Source organism: Manihot esculenta, chromosome 3 (genome assembly GCF_001659605.2).
Source record: "Manihot esculenta cultivar AM560-2 chromosome 3, M.esculenta_v8, whole genome shotgun sequence".
Taxonomy (NCBI): Eukaryota; Viridiplantae; Streptophyta; class Magnoliopsida; order Malpighiales; family Euphorbiaceae; genus Manihot; species Manihot esculenta.
The window spans coordinates 24,118,497-24,140,823 of record NC_035163.2 but is presented as its reverse complement, the minus strand read 5'-3'; the positions used below and the strand labels follow the sequence as shown (position 1 = coordinate 24,140,823).

The 22,327-nt window shown below is 37.0% G+C and overlaps 3 protein-coding genes across 3 annotated transcripts; 2 read left to right on the top strand and 1 right to left on the bottom strand.

Annotated features, from left to right (window-relative positions):
• LOC110612441 lies at positions 1-1,326 on the top strand. The gene is made up of 2 exons (XM_021753229.2): positions 1-232; positions 356-1,326. Exons 1-2 carry the CDS (start codon positions 1-3, stop codon positions 1,141-1,143), a joined length of 1,020 nt encoding a protein of 339 aa, XP_021608921.1. The 3' UTR covers positions 1,144-1,326.
• A 5,220-nt stretch (positions 1,327-6,546) lies between these two features.
• Positions 6,547-7,689, top strand: LOC110612270. The gene is made up of 2 exons (XM_021753005.2): positions 6,547-6,778; positions 6,902-7,689. The coding sequence occupies exons 1-2, from the start codon at positions 6,547-6,549 to the stop codon at positions 7,687-7,689; spliced, it is 1,020 nt and encodes a 339-aa protein (XP_021608697.1).
• A 117-nt stretch (positions 7,690-7,806) lies between these two features.
• On the bottom strand, positions 7,807-8,641 carry LOC110611211 (phytohormone-binding protein). The gene is made up of 2 exons (XM_021751389.2): positions 8,372-8,641; positions 7,807-8,262 (listed from the first exon to the last, which is right to left on the bottom strand). The coding sequence occupies exons 1-2, from the start codon at positions 8,550-8,552 to the stop codon at positions 7,979-7,981; spliced, it is 465 nt and encodes a 154-aa protein (XP_021607081.1). The 5' UTR covers positions 8,553-8,641; the 3' UTR covers positions 7,807-7,978.
• Positions 8,642-22,327: the final 13,686 nt, after the last annotated feature.

Here is a 22,327-nt window from a genome sequence, read left to right as displayed (position 1 = left end):
ATGAAGATCTTAATCAGCAGTTCCATGCTTGTCATTCTTCTAGCTTTGATTTCAGGTTTCATACAAGCAAATGCAGCGGTAGAATATTTCTGGTGCAACACCCCAGGACGCCGATGCTATGGGAAGTATGTAAAGTGCCCAGACGAATGCCCCAACACTTCCTCGGAAAATCCCAAAGCTAAAGTTTGCTATGTCAATTGTAATTCTCCACATTGCAAGCCCGAGTGCAAGCGTAAGATAACTATACATCTTTCATTAATTTCTGTCTCCAGATTGAATATGACTAAAAAGTTCAGGATATTAGGGATCATTTATGCTGAACTAATCTGTTGAAACGTGTGTTTGATATTTTCAGGCCGTAAAGCCGATTGTAACACTCCAGGATCGGCATGCTATGACCCCCGTTTCATTGGTGGTGACGGTGTTGTCTTCTATTTCCATGGCAAGAGCAATGAACATTTCAGCTTAGTTTCAGATTCCAATCTTCAGATTAATGGACGCTTCATTGGCCATAGACCTGCAGGCAGAACTAGGGACTTCACGTGGATTGAAGCCCTGGGCATCCTTTTAAACTCTCACGTCTTCTCTCTAGAGGCAAAAAAGGCAGCCACTTGGGATGGTGAAATTGACCACCTGAAGTTTACCTACAATGGGGAGGAATTGGACATTCCTGAAGGCTCCCTCTCTACCTGGTACTCCCCAGAGAAAGATGTCAAAGTGGAGAGAGTGTCAAGCAAGAACAGAGTCATAGTCACCTTGAAAGACACTGCAGAGATTTTGGTGAATGTGGTGCCAGTGACTAAAGAAGATGACAGAGTCCATAAATACCAAGTGCCTGCTAATGATTGCTTTGTCCATTTGGAAGTGCAATTTAGGTTCCTCAACCTGTCCCCTAAGGTTGATGGAGTATTGGGCAGAACTTATAGGCCTGATTTTGAGAATCCAGTAAAGCCTGGTGTGGCGATGCCAGTTCTGGGAGATGAAAAGAAGTATAAAACCTCATCCCTTCTCTCTACCGATTGTCAATCTTGCATCTTCTCTCAAGATGACTCAGACCAAGAGACCTCATCGGTGATTGATTCTGGCATCCTTGACTGCACCCACGGGGCTTCTGCAGGTTACGGAATTGTTTGCAGAAAGTAAAAAATACCAAAGAAATTGTGGCTTGCCAAGTACAGAACAATAGAAGCTTCAGGTTGCTTCTAGTCTATAAGTAATGGTGGCTGCTAGTTTATGTGGTTTAAAGTGTGTGGATTCCATTTGAAAATGTATTGAAAAATAATTAAATTGAATTAATAGAATAAACTTATTGTTTTTACTGTTCCACATCATGCATATTTGAACCTCTAATTTCTCGCACTATGAGGTAAGCATTTCTCCGAATCCAATTGCATGAGAATTTATAACGTAATTCAAAGCTTTCCTCATAGTAGATATCGTCCCAAAGAGCTGAATCCAGTAATGGAAAACATCTAAGAAGCAGCATTGATCAAATAATTTTCCATGTCCTTGATGGAATCTAACATAGATAATGTTGTCTTGATGGCAAGGTATGATTCTATTTCAGACTCATATGCCACAGTGACATCAACTAAAGTCTCCATTTTTCCAGTTGCAGTTAGCTGGAAAAATGTATTTTATGAAAAACCCAGATTCAGGTGGCCTCCTTCTATTACTTCCAGGGAAGTAGGTGCAGCGACTCATCAAGCTCTGTGATCTTTTCCTTCAGGTTGGTCATTGTTTTGATATCTGTAATTTGTAAATTGTGATCAAGAAATTTTGTCATTTTAGATTACACATCTTTATCTTTTATCCTGAAAAAAAAAAAAATTTCAAGCATCCAACTCATGGTGTTAATGAAAATAATTAATAGTTGATAATATGAGATCCAGGGTTTACAAAGGGCTCTGTAAGCTTAGAAAAACTTAGTCCTCCATGAGGATGCCCTTCCCCTTTTTATTTGTTTCCTTTTTATCTGCTAGCTACGTGTAACAAACTTCTCGTCATTGGACCACCCGTCTCTGCCATGTTGATACGGACGTACGAGAATATCAGATCTCTGCTCCATGCGTAACAGCCATTTAATTCTCCCTGGCACGCATGCGAATGGACCCACCAGGTGGACGGGCTAACCACCTTCCTTCCTCCGGGCTGGGCTGGTAGAGGAGATCAAGACTGAACCCAGAGGAGATCTGGTCTCGGGGCCGAATGGGTTAGACCGACCTGATTGAGAGATCTAAAGGGAGTCCGGTCTCCAAATGAGCGGACTGGACCCAGTTCGTTCGGAGTTTAGAAGTCTTCAGATCATGGGCTGTCATTATGGGCCTGGCCTCGCAACGGGATAATGAAATCCAGCGGTTATCAATTGCCTCTTTACCTTTTCATCAATTAAATCAATATTGTAATTATTCTTGCAAGCCCTATTATTATTATTATGTTTTGTGCATATAAGAGCCTCTTATCATATCCGTAAAAGATATTTAAAGTCCAATTAGACTAATATTAGCTTGCAAGTGATACTTCAAAAAAAAAAAAAAAAAATACAAGTCTTAACTATTAGTTACTATGGGATTGGCATTAAGAAAGATTAAAAGTAGAGTCATTAAGCTCTCGAGAACTTCTTTAGAGAGAGAGAGAGAGCAGAAAAAGGGAAGGGAAGGGTTTTTCCTATTGCCATTGCTCTTCATCCTGTTTATTCTTTCATTTGGGTTTTGTTGATGCTGGAGGTTTAAATTCTGATTTTCGGCAAGTAATGGAATAGAAAATAAGAAAATTAAAGAAACAAAAGAAAAAATACAAAGAGTTTTACAAGTTGGAATTAATCTTTTGAGGAATCATTCTACTTTTCAAAAGAGTAAATCATTTATTAAAAAAGAAGAAAACAATCACACAAGACCACAAACTCAATTACAACACATAAAAAATAATAATCGCATTACTTTTTACTTTACACACTTTTTATATTAAAAAATAGAGGTGCTTTTTATATAGTAAATTTAACGATCTTGGCCTCCAAAATAAAAGATCGAAAAATTCTTATTTCAAATCTTTAAATGAAGGCGAAAAAAAAAATTATCGTGGTTACTTTTAAGTAAATTAAAATTAATTTGATAAAATTAAAAATTAAAATGGATTAATTATTTTATTCATGAAATACATATTTTATTTTTTTAATTTTTAAATTATAAATGATTTAATTATTATAATATAAAAATAAGTACCTATCATCCAATCAACTTTTAATTGTGAATAATGGTAAATAGAAAAAACTAATTATTTTATAACTTAAAAAATTGAATAATAAAACAAAATAAAATTTTAAAAAGATAAAATGATATTTAATGAAAGGATAAGGGATGAATAATTGTTATTTCAAGGATTGTCCTCCCCTTCAAATCTTGAATCAAAACTAAATCAAATTCAGCTGGCAAGATTCCATTTTGTTACTACAAGAAAATTAAGAAAACAATCATAATAAATCTGAAAACTTAATGGAAATTTGATATTCAAGATAAGATTATATTAATTATAACTTGCATTGTAATTAAGGTATTATCTCAATTATTTAAAGAAAAATTATTTGGTTAATTATAATTATAACACAAAGTTTGATTAAATGAATAATTAAAAAAAGAATAATTTAATTACTTATAATATAAATAGAAATAATTAATGTTATATCTTTTTAGTTTATCCTAATTAATTAAAATGACCATATAATTTTAAAATTATATTAAAATACCATCATATTTTTATTGTGTTAATTATAAACAAACTTATTAATTTCTATCCATTTTTACCATTAGTTTATTAGTGAGAGCTGAAAAAAGGTTTTTTTTTTAATATTCATATTACTTTTCTCATCAAATAAAATTTAGAAAATATTATTATTTAGTTTTTATAATATAGAAAAACTCATTAATTAATTTCTCAATTTTAAAAAATATATTAAAACATTTTTAATATTTTAAAAAATCTATTAATTAATTATTTTAATTGGTAAATATTATCAAAAAAAATTTAAAATACCCTGAAATAGAGAGACTAATTAGTAAATTTTTTAAAAATTTAAGGGACATTCTTTTAAAATTATAAAAATTAAATAATAAAATATTTAAAAAAAATAACGGATAAACTAATTAATAAACTTTTTAAAACATTAGAAAACATTTTAATGTATTTTTTGAAAATTGAGTAAAAAATTGGGAGTTTCTCAAGAATTAAATAATAATTTTTCTTAAAACTTATCACCCACATTTTCCATGTCTTTCGATATGTCTTCATATTCTCCCTCCTTATATTCTCTTGCATTTTCTTTATTTATATTTCTTACAAAAAATAAAAATTTATAACCGACAATAAAATATTAATAGCGTGCATAATCGCGAGCTGACTAATGAGACTAATCAATAATAGAGGAATGATAAATTTTAATTAATACAAAATTAATTTAGACATACAAAAAATTCAGTTTTAACTAATAGACTAATGATAAAAATAAATAAAAAGTTGATTCAAAAAAAAAAAATAAATAAAAAGTAATTGGCATCCTTTTAATTAATAAAATAAAGATGTAATTCTAATTAGTTATGACAGATACAATATTAAATTTTTTTCAATTTTGACTAATAGACTAACAATAAAATCGATAAATACTAACGGATATATTTTTTAATTACGAAATAAAAATATAAATGCATTTAAATATAATTCTAAAGCTATAGCGATATTTTAATTAATCAGAGTTACCACAATAATAATTATCTCATATAAATAAGAAAATTTTATCAAAAAATAAATAAGGAAACACTTTTTGAATTATAATATATAACCTTCCGTTTGAAATAAAACATTCTGTAAAAACTTTTTTATACACTTTTTTGAATTAAAATTTTATTTTAATTGAATTTTTTTATAAAATTCTTATTTGAAAAAAATGAAAATTTTTTAACTTAAAATTTTTTCAGAAAAATGAAATGGTAAATAATTTTATAAAAATTTATTTTTTTTTTTTTTGTAAGATTATTCATATCAAATGTAAGTGATTCTTCCTACTTGAAATATATATACATAGTTGACGCCTTATTAAATAATAATCTATACCATATATAGAAGTGGGAAGAAATAATCTATACTATATATAGAAGTTAAACTACCCCTCTCTTAATATTTAAATTATTTGTATTGAAATTTTATTATAAGTTAAATTGTAATTTTTTTAAAAAAATTATATTTTTTATTATATAAAAAATTTTAATTTAATTATTTAATTATATTATTAGTCTATTTAAATTTAAATTAATTGAAGTTATTCTTGATTAAATTTTATTACAGAGGATTTTTTACATTTAAGTTCTATTTATTGAAATTTTATCATAAATTAAATTATTTTTTAAAAAATAATGAATTAAACAAAAAAATCATATATAAAAACTTAGTATCTTCTATTGAAAATCAAAATTTTATGATATATTATATTTAGAAATAAAATTATAAAATTTTTACATTATAGTTGAAAAATATATTATAAATATATTGTATAGTATTAAATTATAAATTAATGGGTGGCATAAATTGATTTTTTTAATAAAAAATAAAATAAAATATGCCATGATTAGATAAATTTGCATATTATTTTTAATTAATACAAAAAAAAATATTTATAGATCATATCAAATTTAAAAGTAGTATTTTTATTTATTTAGAAAATTATAGGTTAGGATAGTAATAAGTTTCATTTTTTTTTAAAAAAAAAAAAGATAATTGGATTTCTAAGTATATTTTTTAGTCAGTTATAAATTAATATATTTATAATAATATTATAATATATAAAAAAAATTAAAAAATAAATAAAATATTTTAACGTGCAATGAATAAAGCTAGTAATTCTTAATATTATAATATGTAGTATTTATCTTAAAGTTGGGATGTCAACCAAACTAACCTTTAAAACGTTGTGACGGAATATGAGCAAATTGCCTAAATCCAAAGAGTCGCTTGCATCTAAGCTTTGCTTTTGTATAGAGAAGCTGCTTCTTCCATCAAATATGCATAACAAAATACGAAAATACTTCAACTCCAAATTGATTCTAAATTGCTTCTCCTTACATCTTTGGGTAAGGAACCAGCAACTCAATTTTGATTCAGCATCAAGCTAGAATCTTAATTACTACAATAATTTAGCTATAAATTTTTTTGCTTTATAAAATCCATATCCTCATTGATTGGCAGAATGTGTCCTTGATAATTTAGCTTGACCATTTTGAAATTTGCAGTATGAAGGCATCTATAATCCCCTCTGGCTCCCTTTCCATACAAAGCAATGCCATAATCCAACTAATCCCATGTTCATGCATGCTTCAAATATAATTAAGCTGAAGTAAGATCAGATCACAAGCTTAAGAAATTGTTTTAAAAATAAAAACTGGAATCAGTTGTCCAAGTGTGTCTGCCTGGAGATTTCTATATATAGCACCAGCAGAAGGTGAATTCAGGCATCGGTTGAGCTTATTTCTTTTCTCCTTTCTTCTATCATCAAATAGAAGTATGAAGATCTTAATCAGCAGTTCCATGCTTGTCATTCTTCTAGCTTTGGTTTCAGGTTTCATACAAGCAAATGCAGCAGTAGAATATTTCTGGTGCAACACCCCAGGAAGCCGATGCTACGGGAAGTATGTAAAGTGCCCAGACGAATGCCCCAACACTTCCTCAGAAAATCCCAAAGCTAAAGTTTGCTATGTCAATTGTAATTCTCCACATTGCAAGCCCGAGTGCAAGCGTAAGATAACTATACATCTTTCATTAATTTCTGTCTCCAGATTGAATGTGACTAAAAAGTTCAGGATATTAGGGATCATTTATGCTGAACTAATATGTTGAAACGTGAGTTTGATATTTTCAGGCCGTAAAGCCTATTGTAACACTCCAGGATCGGCATGCTATGACCCCCGTTTCATTGGTGGTGACGGTGTTGTCTTCTATTTCCATGGCAAGAGCAATGAACATTTCAGCTTAGTTTCAGATTCCAATCTTCAGATTAATGGACGCTTCATTGGCCATAGACCTGCAGGCAGAACTAGGGACTTCACGTGGATTGAAGCCCTGGGCATCCTTTTAAACTCTCACGTCTTCTCTCTAGAGGCAAAAAAGGCAGCCACTTGGGATGGTGAAATTGACCACCTGAAGTTTACCTACAATGGGGAGGAATTGGACATTCCTGAAGGCTCCCTCTCTACCTGGTACTCCCCAGAGAAAGATGTCAAAGTGGAGAGAGTGTCAAGCAAGAACAGAGTCATAGTCACCTTGAAAGACACTGCAGAGATTTTGGTGAATGTGGTGCCAGTGACTAAAGAAGATGACAGAGTCCATAACTACCAAGTACCTGCTAATGATTGCTTTGTCCACTTGGAAGTGCAATTTAGGTTCCTCAACCTGTCCCCTAAGGTTGATGGAGTATTGGGCAGAACTTATAGGCCTGATTTTGAGAATCCAGTAAAGCCTGGTGTGGCGATGCCAGTTCTGGGAGATGAAAAGAAGTACAAAACCTCATCCCTTCTCTCTGCCGATTGTCAATCTTGCATCTTCTCTCAAGATGACTCAGACCAAGAGACCTCATCGGTGATTGATTCTGGCATCCTTGACTGCACCCACGGGGCTTCCGCAGGTTATGGAATTGTTTGCAGAAAGTAAAAAATGCCAAAGAAATTGTGGCTTGCCAAGTACAGAATAATAGAAGCTTCAGGTTGCTTCTAGTCGATAAGTAATGGTGGCTGCTAGTTTATGTGGTTTAAAATGTTTGGATTCCAGTTGAAAATGTATTGAAAAATAATTATATTGAAAAAATGTTCAATCACAGAAAAGCAATAAACTTATTATTTTTACTGCTCCATATTATACATATTTGAACCAGTAATTTCTTGCATTACGAGATAGGCATCTCTCTGAATTCAGAGAAGCAGAACCCAGTAAAGGAAAACATCTAAGCTGCAGCCTTGAGCAAATAATTTTCCAGGTTCTTGATGAAAGCCAATGTAGATGATGTTGTCTTTGATGGCAACGCATCATCTTCTGTGTCAGACTCATATGCCACAGTAACATCAATTAGAGTCTCCACTTCTCCAGTAGCAGTTAGCTGGAAAATTGTATTGTAGTATGAAAATCCGAGATTCAGGTGGCCGCCTTCTATTACTTCCAGAGCGATTCGGTGCAGCGACTCATCAAGCTCTGAAATCTTTTCCTTCTGGTAGGTCATTGTTTTGATCTCTGTAATTTGTGAATATGACAGAGAATTAAAAAAAAAAAAAAAAAAAAAAAAAAAAAAAAAAAAAAAAAGAGGAAATTCAATGATTCTGAACAAGAAAAATGATCTCACCAGGGCCAAAATTGAAGAGATAGACTGTACCAAGGCCACCATCACCTTCAATCACATCTGCATCCTTCACTAAATTAGGGATCATGTCTGGAATGGTAAATTTCAAATCCTTAACTAAAGCTTTCCACAGGAGATCTAAGCCAACACCAATTTTTGCCTGAGTTTTCACTTCTTTTATCATGGCTTTAGGATACAAATAATTCCAACCTAGCTAGAAAAGTATGTGAAGAGTGAAATTAGAAGGGAATTATGAAGACTTAAATTATACAATAATCCTAATATTGGACAAATTTCCTGGGATCCTTTCCTTTATATGGGACAAAGTGCAAGGTAGATGCCTTGTTGTTTTTCTCCACCAAAGCACCATAATGGTAATATTATAAACATGAATATGAATAATTAAAATTTTCTATCAATTTCAATTATCAAAATAAATTTTACCCGAAAATTGAAAAAATTAGTATATAATTCTATGATATGATAAAACTTATTAGTTGATTTTTTTTATTTTAAAAAATATATTAAAATATTTCTAATTTTTTAAAAGTTTATTAGTCAATCCTTCTATTAATTTTAACGGTTAAATATTATAAAACGTCTAAAATGCTACTAATTAATAAATTTTTTAAAAATTAAAAAATTAATTAATAAATTTATAAAAACTATAGATACTAAACAGTAAAATATTTAATGGTTAAATAAAACGTTTGAATGTATTTTTTAAAATTAAGAAGTCAATTGATTATTTTTCTATAATAGTAATTTTTTTAAATTTAATAAATTAAATAAATAATTATAAATTTTAATATTTTTATAAATAGCAGGCGTTAATAAGTAAATGTTATTATTAAAAGATTCACCTTCCATTTCCAAAATTTTTCCCGAAAATATTTATGTGATATTTGGCATATTAGTCAAATTAAAACTCAATAATTAAAAATTAAACCAATTTCCAATTAGAGATAGCTGATTGATCATTCTCTATTTTCAAAATTTAAATATTTATTATCTATTTTTTATATTTTCAATATGATTGTTTTTCTTTTTCCTCCATTTTAAATTTTTTTTTAAGTAAAATTATTTATTGTATTAATAAAATTTTATCAAATAAAAAGAGATATCATCTCAAACGGAGAGACAATTGTACCTAACAGATTCTCTAGTCAAAATATGAGCCGTTAGAGTGGCATGACGAAACTATTTAACAGAAATATCAGTTCTAGGGTCTAATAAAAATTTACAATAATTTAAAATCAAATCCAGTTTAAAAATATTTAAATATAGATACTGAAGAAATTGAATCACTTACAAACAGTTCATAAGGATGCAGTCATTAAAAAGCAGTGACGGATAGTTAAAATTTTTGTTTCCATCAAAAATAAAATGTCCGGCTTGTAACTAGTAATAAAATTCTTCAATGCATTAACTGTCCGAGAATTGCCGAGTCCTTGACAGTTCTAACACAAGACGATTATTGCTTTCGGCTATCCCGACCTTTGATGGGATGAGCCGCTTCACTGTTACCTGTCAAATTAACATTCGCATGGGTGTGATTAGAGGCATCCTGTTAAGAGTAAGGAAAACCTGTAGTATCATCATCCTGTTGAAAGGAAGGACCGAAACAGATATCTTTTTACCTCTAATTTCATAATAGATACTCTAGGATGTCATAGATTTGTCAAAGAGGTCTGCGTAATAGGGACAATAACATCTTCTTATTCATCGATAGTTAATTGACGCATATTATCTTTTATGAAAAAGAAAAAAAATGAGTTAAATTTAAGAAAGAGAAAAAAGCGAAAGTATCGAGTTACTGGAAAACAAAAGAGAAATTTGCGTTTTTCAACTAAACCTAAATTTCATTTTAAGTTACAAGTCACTTTATTTTGAATTGATAATTTATTTATTAGTTTTCTAATATATTAAGTTTAAAAATAATTTAATAACATAGAAATATGAATGCAAATCAATTAGAAAAATAGATATAAAATTTATCATTTTAAATATATCAAAAATATTTTCATTTATTCAACAAAAATCTTAAATTAAGTTATGATAAAATTACAGATAAATTTAAATATTTTCAGAACCTGTATTGCTTTATTTATCTTAGGTATTAAGAAAACCCATTTGTTAGGTCATTGGAAAAGAAAAGCCATGGCAGTGAAATATGGCAGGTTTTGTTAGAAATATTCGAGTGCCAAACTACCTTATTAAATATTGCATTTATTACCATATATGGGACATCCCAAAGGTCAAAATTGACTTATTTGATTTGTCATTTCACATAAATTTTATTTTATTATATATTGGGATAGAGTATAATTAGGCCAGAAAAATATCTAAACAGTCAGAAATTATATATTAAATTATTAAAATATTTTATTTTTATATATATTAAAAAATGATTTTTTTAACTTTTTAAATATATTCATCTTTAAAATATTAAATTTTATTAAATATTAAAAAATATATTGAAAAATTTTTAAAAATAAAATAAAATAAATTAAAATTATAATAATTAATTTTTATGTAATTACTGCATAAAAAATAATTTTAAAATATTTAAAAAAATAAAAATGAATACAAATTATAAATAGAGAAAATATAGAACACTATCCCTATCTCACAATAATTATCATTTTAAAAATAAAATTACCTCATATTAGAATTCTAAAATAACATTAATTTTTATTTTTTATATGTATCTTTACTAATCTCGGAAATTCGCCATACATCCGGTGATCCAACTCCTTTTAGCTATTCTTATTATTATTCTTTCTCTTTCATTTTGATTTATCTAATATAGTTTCTATCTCATATGAGAATAAAATTTATAAATTATAATCATTACATTAGATGAGGTTAAGAAAAGTATATATTTAAATAATTATTAATTTTTTAGTGATTAATTATATATTAAAATGAGTGTATTTAATATTAACTCTATCCCACAATAACTGTGGTTTAATAAAGTTTATATAACTAAATCTATAAAATTAATTAATATTCTTAATTTTAAAAAAACCTTATAATAATTTATCTAAAATATTTTATATTTTTTCAAACATTAATATTAAATAACTTAAATAGTTAAGATATATATGAAAAATTATAATTAGTGTACGCAGGAAACGTAAAGATGGTGAGATGAGTGTTTCATTGAATGAGATTTGTGATGATCCTGATTCTTCACCTGACCATCCGATGATAGAGACTGAGAATAATCCTGTGAACCTTGGTTTTGTTAATGGACCTTCTTTTAAGGATGTACTGACGAATAGAAACGATCTAGGACTGCAGGGAGCTTCTGGGAGTGACATGGCTCCTAAAGATGATGAGTTTTATTTTGTTTCAGATGGTGAGGAGGATGATGAGGATCATCGTTGCCCTGTGATTAGACTTTCGAGTGTGGATAAACGTCGATTGTGTCGACCTTGAAAAAATTCCCTTATTGTGAAACTTTTTGGACGTTCAATAGGCTATACATATTTGTGTAGACGATTGAAAGAACTCTGGAAACCTTCTGCTCCAATGGATGTTATTGCTTTGGATAACAATTTCTTTTTGGTCCGTTTCGCTAATTCTGGGGACTTGGACTTTGCTAGATCGGAGGGACTCTGGATTATTGCTGACCATTACTTGACTATTCGTCAATGGTGCCCGAAGTTTGACCCTTTTCAGGATGTGTTAGAACGTTTAACTGTATGGGTTCGTTTCCCCTGCTTGCCTATTGAATATTATGATGAGGAACTTTTGTTACGCATTGCCCGTAAAATAGGTGAGCCTGTTAAAGTTGACTCTAATACTAGCCTTGTGACTCGAGGACATTTTGCCAGAGTTTGTGTGAAATTGGATTTGACTAAGCCCCTTCTATCTAAATTCAAGTTGCACCGTAGAGTTCGCCGGATTGAATATGAGGGTTTGCATATGGTGTGCTTTGAGTGTGGTAAGTATGGACATATGAAGGAAACTTGTCCTAGTATTAAACCAACACAGGTTAATCAGCCTAATTCGGTTAATCAGCAAGGTGCTGTTATTGGTCATGAGCTGAACCGTGAGACTTACAAAATGCCTGAGAGTTTGCCTGTCAATCCCGCTGCTACTGAGAATTTTGGGGATTGGATGTTGGTTTGGAGGGATCGACGTAGAGATAATTGTCAGAGTATCAGGCCTGGGCCTAAGAGAGTTGACAGAGATGAGGTTCGAAGGGTAGTTGCAGATGGGTCTACGGGAAATCGTTTTGACTCTTTACTTAATTTAGAGGATGAGGTCATACCAGAGGAGCAAAATAATGGTAGTTTGGACACTCAGGAGATTCACATGGCTGTCCATGATGAGCGTCCTAGCAACCGGGCAAATAATGTAGTATCTAGAGGAGGTGGAATCCAGAGAAGGAGTCGTGGTGGTAGAGGGCTGTTTCGTGGAGGACGAGGAGGTCAGGCTGTGGCTAATAATGCTAATGTCGAGATAATTCCATCCTCTACTACGACTTCTAGGGAAGTACGACCTAATACTAGAATTAGATTATCAAGGAAAGCAGCGGCAGAGGTTGAGCATACTGTAGTTGTTGGTAATGGGAAGGAGAGGGTAGAATCTTGGGTTGTTTCTTCTGAAGATCAGGTGGGGTTGAGTGTCTTGAATCATGTGCCTCCAAATCCACCAGGTTTTCGTAACTTATCTTTCCCTCATCCGTCTAGCCCGAATATTATCCCTGGTCAGAAGACAGTCAATGGGAGTGAGGATGATGTCACGTTGATTGTGGCTGAGACATTTTTGAATGAGTTGAATAAGGCGAATTCTGCTAGTTTGGTTGCTCCTTTGGAGCACCAACAGCGTATGTGATACCCTTGTGAGATTAATCTGATGATGCTCTTTTTAATATTTATTTTAATGATAATTATAACCTGGAATTGTCATGGTGCAGCATCATCTACTTTTCGCAACGCTTTTCAGGAATACAAGAGGTTATATCATCCTAACATCTTTTGTTTAGTGGAACCTCGTATTTCTGGAGAAACGGCTGATGAAGTTTGTGGTTTGTTGGGGTATGAGAATTGGATCTGTGTTGAGGCAGTCGGATTTAGTGGTGGTATTTGGTTGCTTTGGTCAGAAGATAGTTTTCGAATTGAATTAGTTGTTACCGATCCTCAATTCATTACGGTAGCAATTAATTTTTCTACTGGAGAGAAATGGTTGTTTAGTGTAGTTTATGCAAGCCCTGATATTTATTTAAGGAGGAAGCTTTGGCAATCTCTTTCTGGAGAAAATAGTCTATCCATTTCTAAATGGATTGTTGCGAGTGATTTTAATTCTGTAGTGGACTCATCTGTACAAAGTGGATATTCTTCTTCTAATCCTCCAGGAGCTCAAGATTTTTCAGACTGGATTTTCAAGCACTCTCTTATTGATCTGGGGTTTGTTGGGAGTGGTTTTACATGGCAGAGAAGTGGCGAAAATGTCCCCTATCAAGCTGCTCGGTTAGATCGATGTTTTGTATCTACTGATTGGAGACTGGATTATGTTGATGCTATTGTTGAACATCCCCCTAAATTGCATTCAGATCATGTTCCAATTGTGATTAAATGTCGAGGGGTTCTAGCTTTTGGAGTTCGTCCTTTTTGGTTTTTAACAGCTTGGACACTACATGCTCAGTTTGATCAAGTAGTTGCATGCTCTTGGGACCCAAATCGTTCCCTAATTCATAATCTGAGCACATTAAAAATTCAGCTTGGAGAGTGGAATAGGACTCAGTTCGGTAATATCTTTGATAACAAGAGAAGGCTTTTACGCAGGTTAGGTGGTGTTCAGAGAGATCTTGTTGAAAGCCGGTCAAGGAGCCTTGTAAAACTTGAATTTAAATTGAAACGCAGATTGGAAGAGATTCTACGCCAAGAGCAGATGTACTAGTTTCAGAAATCAAAAGAGGAATGGATAGCGAACAGCGAACGGAATACTCATTTCTATCATCTAGCAGCTACTATCTGTAACGATCCGAAAATCGGACCGCTACCGGCGCTAGGATCCAGGTCGGCTTAAGGCCGCCGGGACCCGTAGCAAGCCTGACATGCAACCTGTAAACCTGTTTAATCCCATACATGATCAACAACATACGTAAAAATTAAAACTTTCCTTTCATTCAAACACCAAACTCAACCTGTGCATGCACTGAACATAGACATAATCATAAACATCGACCCCTCTGTGGGATCTCAACAATGCCCCAATGGGCAAATACAACATGTGTTGAGTTGGTTTACATAAACGTCATAAAAGATCTAGGATCATGCATTAAAAGGGATACATTACACATAGGTCAAGCACAACCTCTAATCCTCAATATCATTACATTACATAACTATTCATAACTTTACATTTTGTCATGTCCACATTCTATCTATTACATACAAATGACTTCAATACTCTTGCTGACCCCTGGTCTACCCTGTACCTGCAAACCTGGGGAATTTGGGAGAGGGGTGAGCTACTAGAGCCCAGTGAGCAGAATAATAAAGTATTTCAAACACATGCTATCATGAAATGCATCACATCACAACTAATCATATCAAGGATGAACTTGTCACCATTTAGCCCTCTACATATTCCAATCATGCCAGGGGCGTAGTGCAGGCCACACCTGGTCTTTCTCTTATACATAACATAACATACATAATCCATGGTGCCGGGGGCGTAGTGCAGGCCACGTCCGGTCTTTCTCTTACATAGTGCCAGGGGCGTAGTGCAGGCCACACCTGGACTTCCATGCCATATCATCATGTCATAACATATGAGGGCTAATGGATCATTCAACATTCATCCACATCAACAACATATTATGCAATGCAACATATTCGTGATTTCTAATGCAAACAACCTAAAATATCGCATGGCATCCGTGATGCATGAACATGCTCAAAACTGATTTATTTACTTGAAACATAAGGAGTTATTCTACTCACCTCTGGCTAGCTCTGACACTGACTGAAGCAGCTGACTCACTGCTGAGGTCCTCGGTTCCTCGGGTCCGAACCTACACAGGTGGACTCAAATGAGGGACCAACATACTATAACATGACTCTGAAAACATCCCCCAAAAACCCTCTAAAACACCTTAAAACAATCATAGAAAACATGCAAAGGAAGGCTGGACAGGGCAGGTTCGGCGGCACCTTCGGCGGCCGAAAGTCCCTCCAGAGCCGAAACCCAGGCAGGTTCGGCGGCACCTTCGGCGGCCGAAACTCCTAGACAGAGGCGAAACTCATGCATGTTCGGCGGCACTTTTGGCGGCCAAAACTCCCAGACAGAGACGAAAGTCTCCTTTCGGGGGCAAGCTTCGGCAGCCGAAGGCTACTTCCACAAGAGGGTTCGGCGGCCGAAAGTCCTTTCGGCTGCCGAACCTGGTTTCTCCCAAAGGGCAGAAACTTGGTTCAAACATGCACAAATGCCTCCAAACTCATACCATCATGCATTTAGCTCAACCAAAACATGCATACAAGCTCCTAGGGGTCTCAAACTACCTTAAACCCCAACTACAACACATCAAACATACATTTACAAGCTACACTGCTCAAAAACTCATCAAAAACCCATGAACTCAACATAAGCTTACTCATGCATTTTCTACCCCATGAACTTGTATAAAACTTGTTTAAAACATAATGTAAGCTAGAGATCGACTCTTACCTCTTGAAGATCGAGAGTAGAGGCGATCTAACTTGGAGTTGGGAGAGATTTAGCTCCTTGGGTCTCCAAGTTCAAAACTTGCTCAAAACTTGAAAATCTTCAAAACAAAAGTAAAAACTTGTGAAAATCTTGAAAGATCTGAAGGAAAAGACTCAAGATTGGTGAGGAACGGCGGAGAACTCACCTTGGCCGACAATGGGGAGAAAAGCTCGCCCGTTTTCGGCTAAGGGACCCTTTTATAGTGGCTGGCCAGGCCACGTTCGGGGGCCGAACGTGCCTCCGCATGCATGCCATGTTCGGCGGCCGAACTTGAGGTTCGGCGGCCGAACCTGGACTTCCCTCACTTGTGCCTTCGGGGGCCTAAGGCACACCCGAAATGCAAGCATGTTCGGCGGCCGAACTTGGGGTTCGGCGGCCGAACCTGAGTTTTCCTCCAAGGTTGTTTTCATGCAAAAACTCATTTCTTTTTTACTTAAAACCATGAAAAACATTAAAACATTTTATGAAAACATGTTTCTACCCTACTAGGGGCTTCCGACATCCGAGATTCCACCGGACGGTAGGAATTCCGATACCAGAGTCTAGCCGGGTATTACATTCTCCCCCCCTTAAGAACATTCGTCCCCGAATGTTCCTCAACTAGCACATGCAAGGCAAACAACATATCATACACATAAAACACATGAAACATATAAGAAACTAACCTTAGAAAAGATAAGGGTATTGCTGGAGCATGGACTCCCGTGTCTCCCAAGTGCATCCTTCCATATTGTGGTGGTTCCATAGGACTTTCACCATCGGAATTTCCTTGTTTCTCAGCTTCCTGATCTGGGTGTCTATGATCCGTACTGGCTGTTCAACATAGGTGAGATCCTCTTGGATCTCCACATCAGGCTCACTAAGAACCTTGCTCGGATCTGACACAAACTTCCTTAACATGGAAACATGGAAAACCGGATGGATTCTTTCCATTGAAGCAGGCAAATCCAGCTTGTACGACACATTCCCAACCTTTTGCGAGATTTCAAAGGGTCCGATGTATCGTGGGGCTAGTTTACCTTTCTTCCCAAAGCGAACCACTCCTTTCATTGGAGACACCTTGAGCAATACCAGATTCCCCTCCTGAAACTCTACCTGTCTTCTGCGGATGTCTGCATAACTCTTCTGTCTGCTTGCAGTAGTCTTGATTCTTTCTCTGATTATGGGTACTACCCTGCTGGTAATCTCTACTAGCTCAGGCCCTGCCAAGGCCTTTTCTCCAACTTCTTCCCAGCAAATAGGTGATCTGCACTTCCTCCCATACAAAGCTTCATATGGAGCCATCCCGATGCTAGCATGATGGCTGTTATTGTAGGCAAACTCCACCAAGGGTAGATGCTGCCTCCAAGAACCGCCAAAGTCCAGCACACACATTCTGAGCATATCCTCTATTGTCTGGATGGTCCTTTCTGATTGTCCGTCCGTCTGTGGATGGAAAGCAGTGCTAAAATCCAACCTGATACCCATGGCGTTCTGCAGACTCCGCCAAAATCTGGAGGTGAACTGGGGCCCTCTATCGGACACTATCGAAACAGGAACCCCATGCAGCCTGACGATCTCATCGACATACACCTGCGCCAACTTGTCCATAGAATAGCCACTCCTGACAGGGATGAAGTGAGCAGATTTAGTGAGTCTGTCCACAATCACCCATATGGAGTCCAATCTGTTGGACGCCGCCGGTAACCCCACTACGAAGTCCATAGCTATATTCTCCCATTTCCACTCTGGAATAGGTAGCGGGTTAAGCATTCCAGCCGGCTTCTGATGTTCCAGCTTCACCCTCTGACACACTTCGCAGGCTGACACAAACTGTGCCACTTCTTTCTTCATAGCTGGCCACCAATAAACTTTCTTCAGATCTTGGTACATCTTGGTGGCTCCGGGGTGAACGCTGTATCTTGCATTATGAGCCTCTCTCATAATGTCTCCCTTTAGCCCTATGTCATCTGGTACACATAGTCTGCTCCCGTAGCGGAGGATCCCTTTGCTGTCGAATCTGAACTCACTATCTTTGCCTGACTGAACAGTCCTGGCAATCTTCACTAACTCTGGTTCCTCATGCTGTTTCTGAGCCACCTGCTCCAGAAACACGGGTGCCACTCTCATCTGGGCTACCAAAGCACCTGTACCAGACAACTCCAACTGTAGACCTTCCTCAATGAGCTTGTAAAACTCTTTCACCACTGGCCTCCTTTCTGCCGATATGTGGGATAAACTGCCGAGTGATTTTCAACTTAAGGCGTCTGCCACAACATTCGCCTTACCCGGATGATACTGAATCTTGCAATCATAGTCACTCAGCAGCTCTACCCATCTCCTCTGTCTCAAGTTCAAATCTCTTTGACTCAGGATGTACTGCAGGCTCTTATGATCTGTAAAGATCTCACATTTAATCCCATAGAGGTAGTGCCTCCACATCTTGAGTGCAAAGATTACTGCTGCCATCTCAAGGTCATGTGTGGGGTAATTCAACTCATGCTTCTTTAGCTGCCTAGAAGCATAAGCGATCACCCTCTCATTCTGCATTAGTACACAACCCAGTCCCACACGGGACGCATCACAAAAGACTGTAAAGTCCTCATCACTAGATGGCAGAGCTAACACTGGTGCTGAAGTCAACCTCTTCTTAAGCTCATCAAAACTCTCTTCGCACTGGTCGGTCCACACAAACTTTTGATTCTTCCTGGTTAGTCTGGTCAGAGGAGTTGCAATCTTTGAGAAGTCCTGAACGAACCTCCTGTAGTAACCTGCCAAACCCAAGAAACTTCTAATCTCTGTCACTGAAGTGGGTCTAGGCCAGTTAGCCACAGTTTCTGTCTTCTTGGGGTCCACCTCTATTCCATTTTCTGACACTACATGCCCCAAGAATGAAATGCTCCTCAGCCAGAACTCACACTTAGAGAACTTGGCATACAAGCCATGTTCCCTCAAGGTCTGCAGAACCATCCTCAGATGATGGGCATGCTCCTCTGCATTCCTGGAATACACTAAGATATCATCTATGAAGACAATAACGAAGTGATCCAGGTACTGGCTAAACACTCTGTTCATGAGATCCATGAATGCTGCAGGGGCGTTGGTTAACCCGAACGGCATCACCAGGAACTCAAAATGCCCATATCTGGTCCTGAAGGCTGTCTTTGGCACATCCTCATCCCTGATCCTCAGCTGATGGTACCTAGATCTTAGATCTATTTTGGAGAAACAACCCGCTCCTGTTAGCTGGTCGAATAGATCGTCGATCCTTGGCAAAGGGTACTTGTTCTTGGTAGTGACTTTGTTCAACTGCCTGTAGTCGATACAAAGTCTAAGGGATCCATCCTTCTTTCTCACAAACAAGACTGGAGCACCCCAAGGTGAGGTACTCGGTCGGATGAAGCCATTTTCTACCAGCTCTTGCAACTGTTCTTTCAACTCTTTCAACTCTGCTGGTGCCATCCTGTAAGGAGGGATAGGATCGATCGGGTTCCAGGCATCAATTCTATCTCGAACTCTATCTCCCTAGCAGGTGGTAAACCTGGCAGCTCGTCTGGGAACACATCCAAAAACTCTCTGACCACCGGCACCGAGGCGGGCTCTCTAACCTGACTGCTAAGCTCTCTCACATGAGCCAAATACCCCTGACATCCCCTCCTAAGCAACCTACGAGCCTGAAGAGCTGATATCAGACCTCTAGGTGTACCCCTCCTGTCTCCTCTGAAGACCACCTCTGACCCATCCTGACCTCTGAACCTGACTACCTTGTCCCTGCAGTCCAAGGTAGCACCATGGGTAGATAACCATTCCATCCCTAGAATGACGTCAAAATCTGTCAAATCTAGAACCACCAGGTCGGCGGACAAGCATCTTCCCTCAATAAAAACAGGACTACACTGGCAGACTGACTCTGCCACTGATGGATCACACTTGGGTCCACTGACCCAGAGAGGACACTCTAACCCAGAGATCATCAACCCCAACCTCTCAACGGCTCTCGGTGCAATAAAAGAATGAGATGCACCAGGGTCCATCAAGGCATACACATCTGAACAACCAATGACTAAGTTACCTGCCACCACGGTGTTAGATGCATCTGCCTCCTACTGTGTCATCGTGAAGATTCGTGCTGGAGCTGATGGACCTTCACCTCTGAAACCCGCTGAAGAAGAGGCTGCCCCTCTCCCTCTACCTCTGCCACTGGCCTGAGTCGTGGCTGGAGCTGCTGGCTGCGCTACACTACCTGAAGCTGTCTGCTGGGACTGTGCCATCGGGGCTGCTCTTGGACATTCTCGAGACATATGCCCCTCCTGACCACATCTGTAACAGGCTGTCGTCCCAAACCGACATACTCCCCTGTGTGGCTTACCACACCTTGCACAAACTGCATTATCCGCACCAGAGCTTGAGCCACCTCCAAATCCCAGACTGGACTTAACCTTGTTCCAGAACTTGTTCTTCTTGGACTTCCTAGAGCCTCTGTCCCACTTTTTACTACCTGAAGCTGCTGCATTCAGCGAAGAAGAGCCTGGGGTCTTAGAACCAGAAGGCTGTGCCACTGACTGCTTGACTTTCCCCTCGATGATAGCACTAGCCTCCATCCTCCTAGCCATATCCACTATGGCATGGAAGCTCTCCCTATCTGCGGACTGAATCAAGGAGGAATACCTGGAGTGAAGTTTCATGATATACCTCCTTGACTTCTTCTGGTCTGTATCAAGAGTTTGCCCTGCAAACGGCAACAGCTCCAAGAACCTGTCGGTGTACTCCTCTACACTCATTTCCTCTGTCTGCCTTAACTGTTCAAACTCAATCATCTTCAACTCCCTTGAACTATCCAGGAAAGCCCATCCTGCAAACTCGTTTGCAAACTCCTCCCAATACATGCTATCCACTTTCGGGTTCACATAATTCTTGAACCACTCTCGTGCCTTCTTGCACTTAAGTGTGAACCCAGCCATCTGAATGGCTCTACTATCATCAGCCCCAATCTCATCTGTGATCACCTTGACCCTCTCAAGATACACAAACGGGTCATCCCCTTTTTCATACTGGGGAGCACCCAACTTCATATAGTCGGTCATCTTGACCTTGCTCCCACTGACTGAGCTAGGTCTAGAAGGTTGAGCAACTGGGGCTGCTGGTTCTGTAGGTGGTGGAGGTGGTGCAACATTTTCTGAGGTAGGGTTTGCTGGATTTGGATAGTAAGGTGGGGGTGGATACATTGGATACTGTGGGTATGGTGGATAATAAGGTGGGTATGGCATCTGTGTGGGATAAGGGATAAAGCTAGGGTAATCCGATGTACCTCCCATCGAATACCCGGGATTTTGTGAGAAGTGTGGGTAGTGGGGTGGCTGAACAAATCCCGAGGCCTGAGTGCCTCCTTGGGACTCTCCCATTCCCTCTTCTGACATGCTAACTCCCAGACTGCCATCCCTCCTCTGCTCTACATCCATATCATCCCCCATGTCTTTTGACATTCCTCCCTGAACTGTTCCCCTCACTGATCTGCTCCTACCTAGATCCAGAGACCTTCTAGGGTCTCTTACTGCTCTTTCTCTGTTAGACCTACTAGACATTGCCCTAGGCAATGTAGGAGGACGGGCGCTCATGCCCTCATCCTCAGGTGGCACTCCAGTCAATCGTGCAGATCGACGAGTTCCTCTCATCCTATTTTCTGAAAAAAAATAGTACACATCACATAAACGTTAGCATCTTATGGTTCATGTGGGCACACATGAACCCGCATCACATACATATCATTCACATCATAGCATTAATGCACATGTATATAATCATGGCATTTCACATCATCATACAAGACAGAACTCCACATCCTATCCTAGTGGACATGACCTTTCCTATTGTGCTTGACCTTCTATAATATCTATGACCCGACACTCTAGGTCCGATCATATGAACCTAGAGCTCTGATACCATTTTGTAACGAACCGAAAATCGGACCGCTACCAGCGCTAGGATCCAGGTCGGCTTAAGGCCGCCGGGACCCGTAGCAAGCCTGACATGCAACCTGTAAACCTGTTTAATCCCATACATGATCAACAACATACATAAAAATTAAAACTTTCCTTTCATTCAAACACCAAACTCAACCTGTGCATGCACTGAACATAGACATAATCATAAACATCGACCCCTCTGTGGGATCTCAACAATGCCCCAATGGGCAAATACAACATGTGTTGAGTTGGTTTACATAAACGTCATAAAAGATCTAGGATCATGCATTAA

What these genes read in the sequence shown, in the direction of transcription:
- LOC110612441 (XM_021753229.2), top strand. Translation starts at nt 1, where the DNA reads ATGAAGATCTTAATCAGCAGTTCCATGCTTGTCATTCTTCTAGCTTTG. An exon ending in TTGCAAGCCCGAGTGCAAGC is followed by an intron (nt 233 to 355) that starts GTAAGATAACTA and finishes TGATATTTTCAG; the next exon opens with GCCGTAAAGCCGATTGTAAC.
- LOC110612270 (XM_021753005.2), top strand. Translation starts at nt 6,547, where the DNA reads ATGAAGATCTTAATCAGCAGTTCCATGCTTGTCATTCTTCTAGCTTTG. An exon ending in TTGCAAGCCCGAGTGCAAGC is followed by an intron (nt 6,779 to 6,901) that starts GTAAGATAACTA and finishes TGATATTTTCAG; the next exon opens with GCCGTAAAGCCTATTGTAAC.
- LOC110611211 (XM_021751389.2), bottom strand. Translation starts at nt 8,552, where the DNA reads ATGATAAAAGAAGTGAAAACTCAGGCAAAAATTGGTGTTGGCTTAGAT. An exon ending in TCTCTTCAATTTTGGCCCTG is followed by an intron (nt 8,263 to 8,371) that starts GTGAGATCATTT and finishes CACAAATTACAG; the next exon opens with AGATCAAAACAATGACCTAC.